Here is a 12,713-nt window from a genome sequence, read left to right on the forward strand (position 1 = left end):
GAAACAAGCCATCGAGGCAATAAATGAATGCAATATCAACAATAGAGTAATTAATTATTTTTTTTTTAAACAGGTAATTGTAGCACTACTCTGTTAAAAATATTTATATACTTGTGCTCCAGTCTTCAATCTTGTAACAGGTGCTCTAATTCGAATGGCTGTCAAACGCACAACCTCAACTTCTACTTGATCCTGAGAAAACAAGAAAATATATAAGGGAAAAAAGAACACACACACACACACACACACACACACACACACACACACACACACACACACACACACACACACACACACACACACACACACACACACACACACACACACACACACACACACACACACACACACACACACACACACACACACACACACACACACACACACACACACACACACACACACACACACACACACACACACACACACACACACACACACACACACACACACACACACACACACACACACACACACACACACACACACACACACACACACACACACACACACACACACACACACACACACACACACACACACACACACCTTACCTGAGACACAACAACTAGCTTCCCAGTTTCTGCATCAATAGCTTGGACTAGTCCTGTCACAGTGACATTGCCAATAGCAATACCCCTGACATGGCCCATGCCATTAACAGAAGCCATCTCCTCATTGGAAATAGAGAAAAGGATATTGGACTGAGGCTGTGGGCCACCCTCTGATGTGATCTATAAATGAAAACAAATGAAAAGGAGAGAAACCAGAAAATATGAAAAAGGAGATTCAACACAAACACAACGCATCTGTTATTAAGTCTAATGTTCAGCTATTGGACGGTATATTGGATAGGTGGTAAATCTTTTCTAATTTAAGCACGAGTTCAGATAAAAAAAAAAAAGTGAGCTGGAGTTTTAAACCAGAAGCAATCAAGCTAACATTATCTTCAAGAGGAGTCCTGTGGCAGAGGGCTCTTTTGGAAGATAAACAGAGGACCATTTAAACTCTTCTGGCACAATGAACTGAAAGCACCTGAATTCAGATGTAGCCTCACAGTCAATATTTACCTACCTGCATCATTGCTCCAATTAACAGAGTAATCTTCCTTGGGATGAGTTTGAATGGGGGAAATACCTGTATGTAAAACAAAAAAGTTACATCATGTGTAAGACTCAAAACGTGAGCTGTCATTACAGACATTTACACAAAGTTATACCTCGATTTGCTGAGGTGCAGATGCAATTTTTCTTCCACTTTTATCCACAACAACAGCTGACAGAGTGGTCTGACCAATAGAAATTCCTTTCACCAGGAAAACAGACGTATCCTTTTCTGCAGAATCTGCTAATGGTCTGGAACAAAATAAATAAATAAATAAATAAACAAACAAACACAGCTCAAATTTACATCAAGACTTGCTAGTTCCTAAACTAGCTGCATTCACATGGACCAAAATATTTGGAATAGCAGCCCATTTAGAATAAAAATGGATTATGTAAACACGTCAATTGGAAGGAATTTTTGAATAAGAGGGTGCTGTAAATCTTTGATATTGTGATCAGCAGGCAAATTCTGGTCATGTAAACTTGATTTGATTTGTTTGTTTCTCTGTTGTTGTAATAAATATGTTCCTTCTTTACACGTCTGTCTGAAATGGGGGTAACACTACGTAACTGATATTGATTTCACTGCAAACTTTAAACTTAATTTTTTTAATGCCTTGATGCCCAAAAGTCTTGAAATAAAGGACTGTTTAAACAAGTGTTTGATGCAGTGACCAAAGCAGGAATTCACCAGACCATCGATCAAATAAAAAGCTGCTGGAAAAGATAATCGGCTAAAGTACTTCCAACCCAGCCAACTTTCAGTTTTATGATTTTATGGATGACTTAATGGGGGAGAGATTGTAAAGACCCTCTTGTACGCTGCTCCTGTTGAAAAGCTGTAGGAGCAAAATCCACGTCTGACATTGCGGCTAAATTAACAAGAACAGCAGTTTGTTATATCAGCAGCAGTTTTTTTAAATTCACAAAAAACAAAAGAACAAACCTGTACAATTAACACAATACAGAATATAACAGCTAGTACAAGACATGTACAAGCATTCACTGCTGGTGGAACCAGCATATTTCAAAGTTATAATCTGATTAGATGTATAGGGCCACTAAAAGAGCATCTTTTTGAAACACTATCAATGTAAACCGTTAGGTTGTAATCATTAATCAAAACTACTAAAATGTGATTAAAGAAATGTTATTCATGTAAATGCAGCTAATGTTAGCCTAAACAAATAACTGCACATTACTTACTTAAGTGACACTATCGAAGAAGCTGCCTTGAGTTTTAGATTCATGAAATGGAAATAGCTGGATGGGAAGGGCTTCTTGTTATCATCCAACACTCTGACATAAGCTCTCACAGATTTGCCAATCTCCACCTGTAAATAAGATAAATGAAATCCATCATTATTATTTTGATTCACAAACCTAATGTTACTAATTAAAAAAGACTGGCTTTTATAAAAGTGTAAAAGTGCCAAAAGAAAACAATCATATTTAGTGCTAAAATTTCATTAAATTTCAGAGAAGTGTGGAACAACTAATGAAGCAGTGCGTGGGCCCTAAAAGATGAGGGATTATGAGTATGGGAAGTCAACCTTGTCAACCACTCGTACAGAAACCTCCAGGATCTCAGAAACATGTACTGTTGCTTTGGCAGGTGCTGGAAATGCGAGACAAAGGTCATGAACCATCACCTTCACCACTCCTGGGTGGATGGGAGCAACCTGGACACACGTGAAATGGAAGTTATTCTTAGGGCATATACTTATTAAGTATATTCTATATGAAAATATATACATTTTCTGCATTCAAATGTACTCCATTATCCAGACAACAAAAATAATCATAAGTCACATTAATCACAGTCTTTTCCTCAAGCCTCACAAATTGCATTCCAGTTGTTCCCACTTACTTGAGCTGTCCCTTGAGTCTCCTGGAATACCACATCTGCTATTCCTTTAACACTAGTATTGACAAAGAAGTGCCCTGAACCCTCTCGAAGGGCCAAGTTCACCTATAAGCCAAAAACACAATTGATGCTGTTAAACCTGCTGGAAATAAAAATTAATCTTTCAATAAAATAATTCCACATTGCCGAGAGATTTCAAAATGTGTCAGTTTTTTAATTTTTTTTCTCTAACAACCATCTGGCCTTGCAGGTGAAATAAAAGGGCCCCTCTGCTCCCACTCCTTAAAATCCTCTTACACAGGTCACTGGCTGTTATTTAACCACCGCACCTGCCCAACACTGGCCCTGCATCAGGATTAGTGGAAGGAGGCCCACTGCCCAAAAGAGGGCACGAAATTTTGACTGTGTATAATAACAATTAACCCTTAAATTCCTTAAATAGTTGGCAGTCTGATGAAATTCTCAGTTCTTTGCTTGCCGATGAAAGGTCAAATAATAGCCTTAAAAACAAACTATGAAAAGTAAGTGTGCTTGTCAATTCTCACGCTTGCAAGCAGGGCTTAAAATTAACTTTGTTAGTGTCCTGCAAGTGTCCCAAATTCTAACTTTTAATTGTCCTAGACTTAACAACCCTAGCTCCAATTAAAGAACTTTTAACATGGCCTGCAGCTTATCCTGTAGTTAATCTTCGGGGTACATTTTGGTAATAATGGTGTAGCTTAACTGTATTTACAAGTACATACTGTGGGATGAACACAATGGAGCAACAAGACTAGAGCGATTCTGCTATGATTTCATTTCAAAATGAAATTGTAGGCTAGCAGATGAAAGTGTATTGCTAATGATTGTTCTCAGTTTGTCTCATCAGACCCGGATGCATGTGTTTCTTCAGCTGCATTCACACAAAATCCTTCTTACAGAATTGTGCAGAGGTGTGACGCGGTTTATTTGGACTTTAGAATATAACCGCTGTGAAACACTCATTTTACATTTAAATTCTCCAATTCACTGCTTTGTTCTCATAAAGTATGCTCCCTCTCCTCTCTCTCAAGTTAGTACGGAGTTATTCTTCTGCAGTTGTCTAACTCAGTCACTGACCAGCTTCTCTCTCTCACTCTCTCTCTCTGAACTGGGGAGGAGATGCCAACTTTGAGTGTTGTATTTACTGACAGCAATGGTCAAATCTTATTTATTATCACTTTAAGGAACCCAACACTAACAGGTTTGCTTTTTATAGCTGGCTGGTTCTCTCTGTTCACTTAGGGGGAGTAGAGTGCATTTAGAGGAAATAGTAAAGATTAAAAAGAATGGCTCAAAAGTCTGATTCTTTCTTTGTTCTTTCTAAAGAACTGTTTAAAATACTGTGATAGTCCATCAACTTAACATCATTTGGAGTCATTTGGATCAGCGGACAGCGCTAAAGTTAGCAAATAGGGTGACGCAAAATGAAGGACAACTGTTGGGTGAGTTTAAGAGTTTTCCTTTATATAACTTACTATGCATGTTCTGTAATTCAAAAAATTATAATAAATAAACAAATAAGTCCAGTAACCAAAAGTCTCTGTTTACATTTAGAGCACAGAAGATGTTCAGGTAACGTCCCAAACATCTGTTCACCTTATTTTTTTTCTTTTGAAATAAGACAAGTGTTATAAAAAGGTGTCAATAATTGTTAGTTAATCAACAGATAAGATATATTGTAGTTATACAACAGGTATATGTAAGAAGAGTAAAACTGTTTAACTTTACTCATAGCCCGGACATTTACGATCATTTAACAGATGTTTTGACTTATAGCCCGGACATTTAATAATATGGACTTAATAATAATATGGACTTTGTCCTAGGGGACACACGGGACCATACTCTTATTGGTTGTTAATTCCACTGAGAGTTTCTCTCACTGGTGCCCAACCAAGCCATGATTTTGCCCAGTTGAGTAGTAAGGTTGACTGAGCTTCACCCTTGCTCATACATAGAAAAGAAGCTGCTCACAAGTAGATTTTCATTATCACTAATCTGAGTGGGGTCTTGTGACGTCAGAACAAAAATAATTATATTTGCCTGCTCTAGTTAACTTTTTTAAATAAAAAGCATGCACTATAAAGTGTTCCAGGTGTTATTTTTATTATCCATAGGACAATGGGACGCCATTATTTTCGAGCCCTGCTTGCAAAGGTAAAGCAACAACAAAGTGATGACGAAAACAGCACTAAGAATCTTTGTCTTACCCGCACATCTGGGTGGTTGTATATGGTGACTGTGTCAGGAGTAACTTTTACATCTTCGACCAACAGGAGCTCAAGAGTAGCTGAGACAGGGGTCAAGCGGCCATACTGTCCAAAAGTGAAAGAAGTTAAAACTGATGGATGTGGATACATATAATACCAGCTATACTGTATCCAAATATGCTGTGGATACAGCATTGCTGGCAATGTTCTATTATCAGGGAAAACTGGATGCAGAAATGCTAATGATAAGATGAAGTTAGAACAGAAGAAAATTGCAATAGAAAAAGCTTAATTATATACAAGTCAATTAAAAACACCATTTATAAAAACAGTAACACCTGAAAACACCAGTTTTCCTCAATGTCTGATTTAACTGGAGGTTAAACACACCGATTAAAAGATTTACACTTACAGACCCACTTATTGCTAGTATTGGGTTTGACCCTCTTACCTTCGGAATTTATTTTTTGTGACATAGATCCACAAGGTGCTGGACACATTCCTTTTTTGTCCATATTGTTATGATAGCATAAGAGTTGCTAGAGATTTGTTGACTGCACATACCCATAAAGCAAATCTTCTATTCAACCACATCTCAAAAGTGCTCTAATGGACCGTGATCTTGTGATTTTGAGTACAGTCATGTACTGTCATGTTCAAGAAACTGGTTTGAGATGATTCTAGCTTTGTGAGTTATACTGCTGGAAGTAGTCATAAGACGATGGGCACAGTGGTGGTAAGGTAGGCGTATGGTCAACAAAAGGTAGGCAACGGCATTCAAACAATGCTCAGTTTGTACTAAGGGGCCTAAAGGGTGCCAAGAATATATTCCCCACACCACAACACCACCACAGCCACCGTGAAAAGTAGATACAAGGCAGGATGGATCAATGCTTTTGTGTTGTTTACACCAAATTCACATTTTACCATAGGAAGGATGGAGCAGACATCAAGACTCATCAGTCCAGGCCATGTTTTTCCAGTTTTATCTTGCCCAATTTTGGTAATTCCTTGCAAATTTAATCATCAGCTTCCTGTTCTTAGCTGATAGGAGCAGCATGTGATATGCACTTCTGCTGCTGTAACACATCTGCTTTAAGGTTTGATATGTTGTGCATTCAAAGATGGTGTTCTACTCACTAGTTATGTTACAACGAGTGGTAATTTGATGTTTCTGTTACCCTTCTATAAGCTCGAACCAGCCTGGCATTAACAAGCCATTCTTATCTAGAAAACTGCCACTTACTGGATATTCTCTTTTTTTAGACCGTTGTCTGTAAATCTTGGAGATGAAAATCCTAGTCACTTAAAATCATCTTATTGCAGCAGACCATATCTACGTGTCTAAATGCATTGCTGGGATGCAACTAGCTGATTAGATACAGTATGAGTAACTGAGCAGCTAAACATGTGTACCTAATAAAGTGGCCCTAAGTGTACATTTTAAATTGCACAAGAGACCTTTTTGCAACAAACAACATTACAATGATATTTAAAAAAAATATATATATATTTTTTTAGCTGCTTCTGCTTTTAAAGAGGAAATAAAAAGCATTTTGCCTCGTCTCAGTGCTTGGAGCCATTGTTTTCACTTACTGGACTCGGAACATTGGCTGCTGCAAGATGTGAAGCCTGATAACCGAGAGTGGTCACTGTAATGGCAGCAATGCCTGTCTGATGATGGACAAGAACTGTCTGACGTCCTGCAACAAATAACAGAAACACACAAACACCAATCATAATGTTTTGTCATTACTACTTAACAGAAATAGATAAACAATAAAAATGTATTAGTTATAGATGAATTTCCCATCTGCAAGCACTGTCTCAGAATTAAATCTGGCCAGTTTTCCTACCTCATTAACCTGTAAATGTCTAAATGCGTGAAGTTCAGTTGGCAACACTCTTCTACAGCAAAACAAAATTTAAACCAAATTGATTTATACCAAATCACGTTACCATGAAGCTTCATCTGTTTGTTGGCATCCTCAAACTGTTTTAGCTGCATTGGAAACGTGGGTTCTATGCTGGCCAGTGACACCTTTGTCGATTCCCACAACATGCTCAGAGAGCTAAAGTTGTCAAACTTCCTTCCTTGTTGATCAAAAGCAGCCAAGTCCAAAATGGGGTTACGGTAATTTGAAACAGGTACCTAGAAAAAAAATTATGATTAATTAATTTTTCCAACATTTTACATTATAGAAAAAAATCCTAAATCACTGTCATTGAGTTGAGCAAATTTGCAATAACTTGAGTACATTTTTTTTCAACTGGCCAAAATTTTTTATTGGCCAAAGTACTCACAGAATAAAATCTTTTGTATCAAAAGGATTTTACAAAGACCAAAGAGACATATCTCAACTGACCCTGAATGTCCACAGCAATGGACAAAGTTACAATGCAGAGCACTGAATTTAGCACGTGTACACTGCAAAATACAATGAGAAACAGCTTATTGCCGCTTATAACATCACCACCAAATACATACTACTTGTTTGTTCTGCTGCAGCAGCGGGCAAGTCAGGTCCAGCTGTGGGCTTGTATATACTGGGACCAGAGTAAGGCGAGATGGAGGAGCACACACAAACTTGACCACTGCTGGTTCCACAGCAGGAAAGGGATTGGTTACACTGGCCTTGTTTCCCACTATCACCTCCAACACCTGAAGAAGTAGAATTATTCTAAAACATTACAGCAATACAGTAGGGACACTTTTAAATACAAAATGGTTCTGTGTTTGAATATAGGCAAATTATACAGCTAAGATTCGAGTTATTGTAATTCCTTTTTACCTTGAAAATAAAAACATTTAATCAGAAGTAACCACAAAATTCTTTTGTTGACAGCACGAATGGTAAATAGAAACTATAGAATGTTAGAAGCACCCACCTGCTCTCCCAGGGCCCTGCATGTTGCTCTGACCCAGTGATGATTATAATTATGAGATGAGGGACTAGTCAGTGTGAGACTGATGCTGGCCTCATCCTCAGTGCTCAAGTTGCAGAAGAACTTGGAGGGCTCCAAAACCCAAGGCCGAGGCCCACCTTCGAACAACATATCCTTAGATGATCCCAGAGTCACCACAGCCACAGATACAGGGTCAATCGCCTGCCAAATAAAATTTTAATGTGAAATATACTGTACAAGTTTAAATAGTTACACCAACACCATTCAGGAAGACATTCATTTACAAATGTCAACATATTTGTTGGACCAAATGTAATAACTAAAATCAAGTCTGCAAAATGTCATGGAGTTTTGAAGATTGAAATAAATTCAAATTAAAAATGTAAGAATGACAAAGCTGTTTGGTTTTAGCTTGGTCATTCTAGCGTTCAGAACTTTGCTCAATGCTTATGCTTTCCTGAGGAAATATTAAGGGTTAAATACAGAGTATCACTCAGTAATACAGAAGAAAATAAATTGGCTCAACCTTTAATTGCCCAGGCAAAAAAGTGAAAAAACGGGACATGAATGTGTAGATTACTCTGAAAAACATTCAACTGATTTAAACAAAAACAAAACAAAAAAAAGCTTATAAAACCCAGTCAAAAAGTGGTCCTTCAAACAGCATGTTACTGTACTGATGAGATCAATGTAGCATGCTAGAAAACCACACGGTTCAGGATTGACAAAATGTTTCATGACATGTAATCTAGTTACAAGTGTAATCTAGTTGCATGTGTTAAATTCAATACCGTATCACAAATATCTTAGTCAGTTTTCATTCTTGTGCAGTACAATAGCCCAGGTACAGAAAACAAATCAGGGTAGCAAGTGTATAATGCATAATTAAAATGCACAGCACGCAGAAGAAGCCCAAGAGGAGAAATTTTTAACACTCCCTGATCATCACATTTCTGTAAGAGCTGGGAGACCAGTGAATGTGAGTTTATTTCCTTAGAAGGCAAGGCAAAATTATACAGTTCAAAGTTTATGATGAATATGGTGCAGGTAGGACAAGACCTTTAAACTCACTCTGAGAGGAAGGTAGGCAGCAATAATGATCTTAGCACTGAGGTGAACCGTGCCATGGGTGTAGCTCACAGTAAGCATAGTGTACCCTGGGGCTAGGGCCTTGGCTCTCACTCCACTGCAGTGGCCCTGGCCTGGGGCCAGTTTCCCTGGATCAAGAGAAAGAGGGGTCGAGGAATCTAGAGTTATAGAATACAAAACAACTATATACAAATATACAGAAATGTTCACCTGTTTGTGTTAAACCACACTAAAGAACAGAATTTTATTTGCCCAAGCTTTCTTTCCTAGTTAATAATACAAGATTCCAAAATTAAAAACTGTACATTTTACTAGCAGAAAAATATTAAAAGAGACAAATGGTATAATATGAAACTCCCCAAAGCTTAATAAAAAAAAAAAAAAAAAAAAAAACCCTTCAGAGGAGAGTGCACTGTGACCATAAGGTTTCTAAATTACTAAAATGTTTCCCCATTTAATTTATCTGGGATACTGCCCAATACAAATTGAAAGAGAAACAAAATGTCTCATTGGTTGGAGTGTGTTTCGTGAAACTGACAAGAATATTTCATTTAGAAATTTGATGCATTACAGCTTGACCCAGTCACATCAGCTGTACTCACCATCTAGCAGATGGAAAACGCCATGGTTCTCCTGCTCAACGTGCAGGTCAAAATGGGAGCAGTCACTCAACATTACCCGCTCTTTTTCCATCTCCTCCAGCAGGCCAAAAATTCTGAGAGGCAGATCAAGAACCACACCCACCCTGGCCTCAACTGGGCAAGGAGCAAAGTCCATTGCTACAGGCTCTACAACATACACCTGAGGGTAAAGAGCATCAAAGAGGCAAAAGAGTGTGTTAAATTGAGGCCTGGGAATGACAGTAAAATTTGGGAATTCAACCCTTTAGCCTGAAATGTAGCTGTGATAGAAAAGTACTTTTACGGCCGCACATAAGATGGTCACAATTTTATTTTTTGTTCAATCACCGCCAAATTCTAACAAAACTGTTTTGGTTCTAAAATAGATAAAGGAAAAAAATACTGCCTACTGCTTTGATACACTTTTGTCTAACAACCAATGATTACACATAAGTACATGTTGTGTACACGTGCATAAAGCAGTCCCTCCAGGAATTATGTTCAAATTCAAAATGAGCTAATATCTTCCATGAAATTGTAGGGGATAAGCACAAGAGTTTAAAGCACATGCAACTCCGATTTAAAATGTTATGCATTTATCTAGAATATCCAACATTCAGCTAAAACTCACTGTATTTCTGTGCATAGCATCAACACAATACAATTTTTCTCGACCCCTTAGTTTGCCACAATATCAATATGTGTCAATTCATACAACAATAGCATATTGAGCATATGTCTCATTCTTCTTGTTTTTGGTTACACAATCATGATTACCCACATTTGTGAGGTGTTTGACAAAATGGTTTTCCACATCAACTTACCTTCATTTGTCCGAAGTGTAGTGGGTTGCGTAGATCGTGTGCATAAATTACACTGACGCCAATTTCACTGACTGTAGTCATAACTCCTTTCACAGTCACCGTGGAAACAGCAGTGTTGGAAGAAGACCAACTAAAATTTCCACTCCCTCCTGTCGCCTGTCACAAGCACCAGGGTATAAGGGTAGTTATGTGCACCAGAATGACACCTATCATTTTGACAATACATTCATACTAGGTTGAAAATCGACAAAGTATGAATAAGGGGGATTTCTAAAAATACTCCTACAGAAGGTCTCAAATACTCAACATTTCTGCCCAGTGATGGATTCACTGCTATTCATGTGCAGGTTTTTCATACATTTCAAAAACAAATAATTACCTTTATTGTGTACTGATAAGCTCCAACCTTGGGCTGCCATGGAAATGTAAGAATACTGGGACTCAGAACTATAGGGTTATAGATTTCCACATCCTGTTCATTGTGAACTGGGTTGGTGAGAGTATGGACCCTTCCACTCTAAAACAGAACAGAGGCCACAGGAAATGATTAAGTTCTCTGTACTAAAATGGAGGAATGGGGCAGAAGGTTACTTAAATAATGATGCTTCAAATAAATACAGATGGACAGGCCAAAGTTGCAATTAAACTCACTTCATCCACAACAGCCCTTAAGGTAGCATCAATGAGCGTTAGGCCATCTTTGAGTGCTTTGACATGGTGATATGATCCATTCAGAGAAGACTCTAGGACTTCAAAGTACTCCACAGGAAAAACAGCACTGATGCGGACATTCTGCAAAAATAATGCAGATATGTAGATACCCAAACTAATGCATTTGCATTACTATATAGATAGAAGTTTACTTGACCTTATTATAAGAATGCAAAGTGTTCGTAAAAACCAAGCCTACTAATAGAAAAAAACAAAAAACGAAACAAAACAAAACTGAGAAACAGAAAAATATTAAGGAGAACAGCAAGAAAGAAAAACATATTAAAGAGCTTATATAAATATAGCATAGGTTGTTTAACATTACCTGGATTTCACTAGTGACAAAGTTTTGTCAAAAACTAACACAATGCAATAATAGTAACATATATATTTAAAAAAATTGAAAGTTAAACTACAACTTTTAAGAATGTTGTTTTTAGCAGAAATATGCTCCAAAATGTATGTGATTGTGGAGAGGTGCAGTCACTACCTCCTAAGGAAACAGACTTTCACTTCTGAAGGTTTTTGAGCAAGGCTCAATTTTAATGATTACTACTTGACTAGTACGTTTTGCAGTGTATTGTAGCAGATGCTGTAGCTTAGACTTAGTGATTTTACAGAGGTTTACTTACATCAGAGAGGTAAATTTTGTAGCCAGATTTATCAAATACTTCAATGAGGATATCATACACTCTGCCTGTTTCAAGAACCCAGCTGTCACCTTGATGGATTTTGAAACCTAAATGAGAGAAAACAGAGATAAGTCAAATCTCTCAACTAGTGACACTATGAAATATATGTCTGTTCATGTTTTAATGACAAGAGCAAGAAACATACCTAGGTAGCCTGGTTCAACCACATACAGTGTGCTGTTAGGTAGTCGAGACACTCCTTGCATCCGAAGGCCTAAATATTTCATACTAAGGAAAACAATAATCAGAGACACTCTGCTAAATACTGTAAATTGTACACAGCATTGTAATGACATATAAATAATGACTACAGGATGCAAATCCTAATTTGTCATAAGGATACTCTTATGGTCCAGGACCACATTGATGTGTCCCAGCTGAACTGCTGTAACTGTGGAGGTGCTTGGATCCAGACTGGCCACAGCAACATCTGGGTTTCCATTAAGGCCAACTACACTGTTCTGAAGGTGCAGTTCATACTGATCACAAGGCATAGGGAGCTCTGGTCAAACCCAGCAAAAACACAAATCAGTTTAAAAGTTGGCATTTCTGTAGCAGACAGTGCAGAAGTTGGACAAAAACAACTGTGCCACTCATGTAGTTACTGTTAGCATCTCAAACATTTTCATTTCATACTTTAGGTATTCAACTGATGGTTGGACATTA

General features: G+C 37.7%; 1 protein-coding gene across 2 annotated transcripts in view; it reads right to left on the reverse strand.

The window, feature by feature from the left end:
* The window catches only part of nup210 (nucleoporin 210), a 28,718-nt gene that overhangs the window by 9,330 nt on the left and 6,675 nt on the right, over nt 1-12,713 (reverse strand). For both annotated transcript variants that reach the window (XM_067527378.1, XM_067527376.1), the window contains exons 7-26: nt 12,391-12,549; nt 12,193-12,261; nt 11,988-12,094; nt 11,296-11,436; nt 11,024-11,161; nt 10,645-10,800; nt 9,803-10,001; nt 9,183-9,328; nt 8,094-8,312; nt 7,693-7,866; nt 7,164-7,356; nt 6,801-6,907; nt 5,205-5,309; nt 2,977-3,078; nt 2,660-2,788; nt 2,313-2,440; nt 1,220-1,355; nt 1,075-1,137; nt 555-734; nt 112-192 (exon numbers count right to left, since the gene is read on the reverse strand). In XM_067527378.1, the coding sequence (XP_067383479.1) occupies nt 112-192; nt 555-734; nt 1,075-1,137; nt 1,220-1,355; nt 2,313-2,440; nt 2,660-2,788; nt 2,977-3,078; nt 5,205-5,309; nt 6,801-6,907; nt 7,164-7,356; nt 7,693-7,866; nt 8,094-8,312; nt 9,183-9,328; nt 9,803-10,001; nt 10,645-10,800; nt 11,024-11,161; nt 11,296-11,436; nt 11,988-12,094; nt 12,193-12,261; nt 12,391-12,549 (2,732 nt within the window). The remainder of the gene's footprint in view (nt 1-111; nt 193-554; nt 735-1,074; nt 1,138-1,219; nt 1,356-2,312; nt 2,441-2,659; nt 2,789-2,976; nt 3,079-5,204; nt 5,310-6,800; nt 6,908-7,163; nt 7,357-7,692; nt 7,867-8,093; nt 8,313-9,182; nt 9,329-9,802; nt 10,002-10,644; nt 10,801-11,023; nt 11,162-11,295; nt 11,437-11,987; nt 12,095-12,192; nt 12,262-12,390; nt 12,550-12,713) is intronic.

The sequence above is a fragment of the Channa argus genome, chromosome 13, assembly GCF_033026475.1.
Source record: "Channa argus isolate prfri chromosome 13, Channa argus male v1.0, whole genome shotgun sequence".
Taxonomy (NCBI): domain Eukaryota; kingdom Metazoa; phylum Chordata; class Actinopteri; order Anabantiformes; family Channidae; genus Channa; species Channa argus.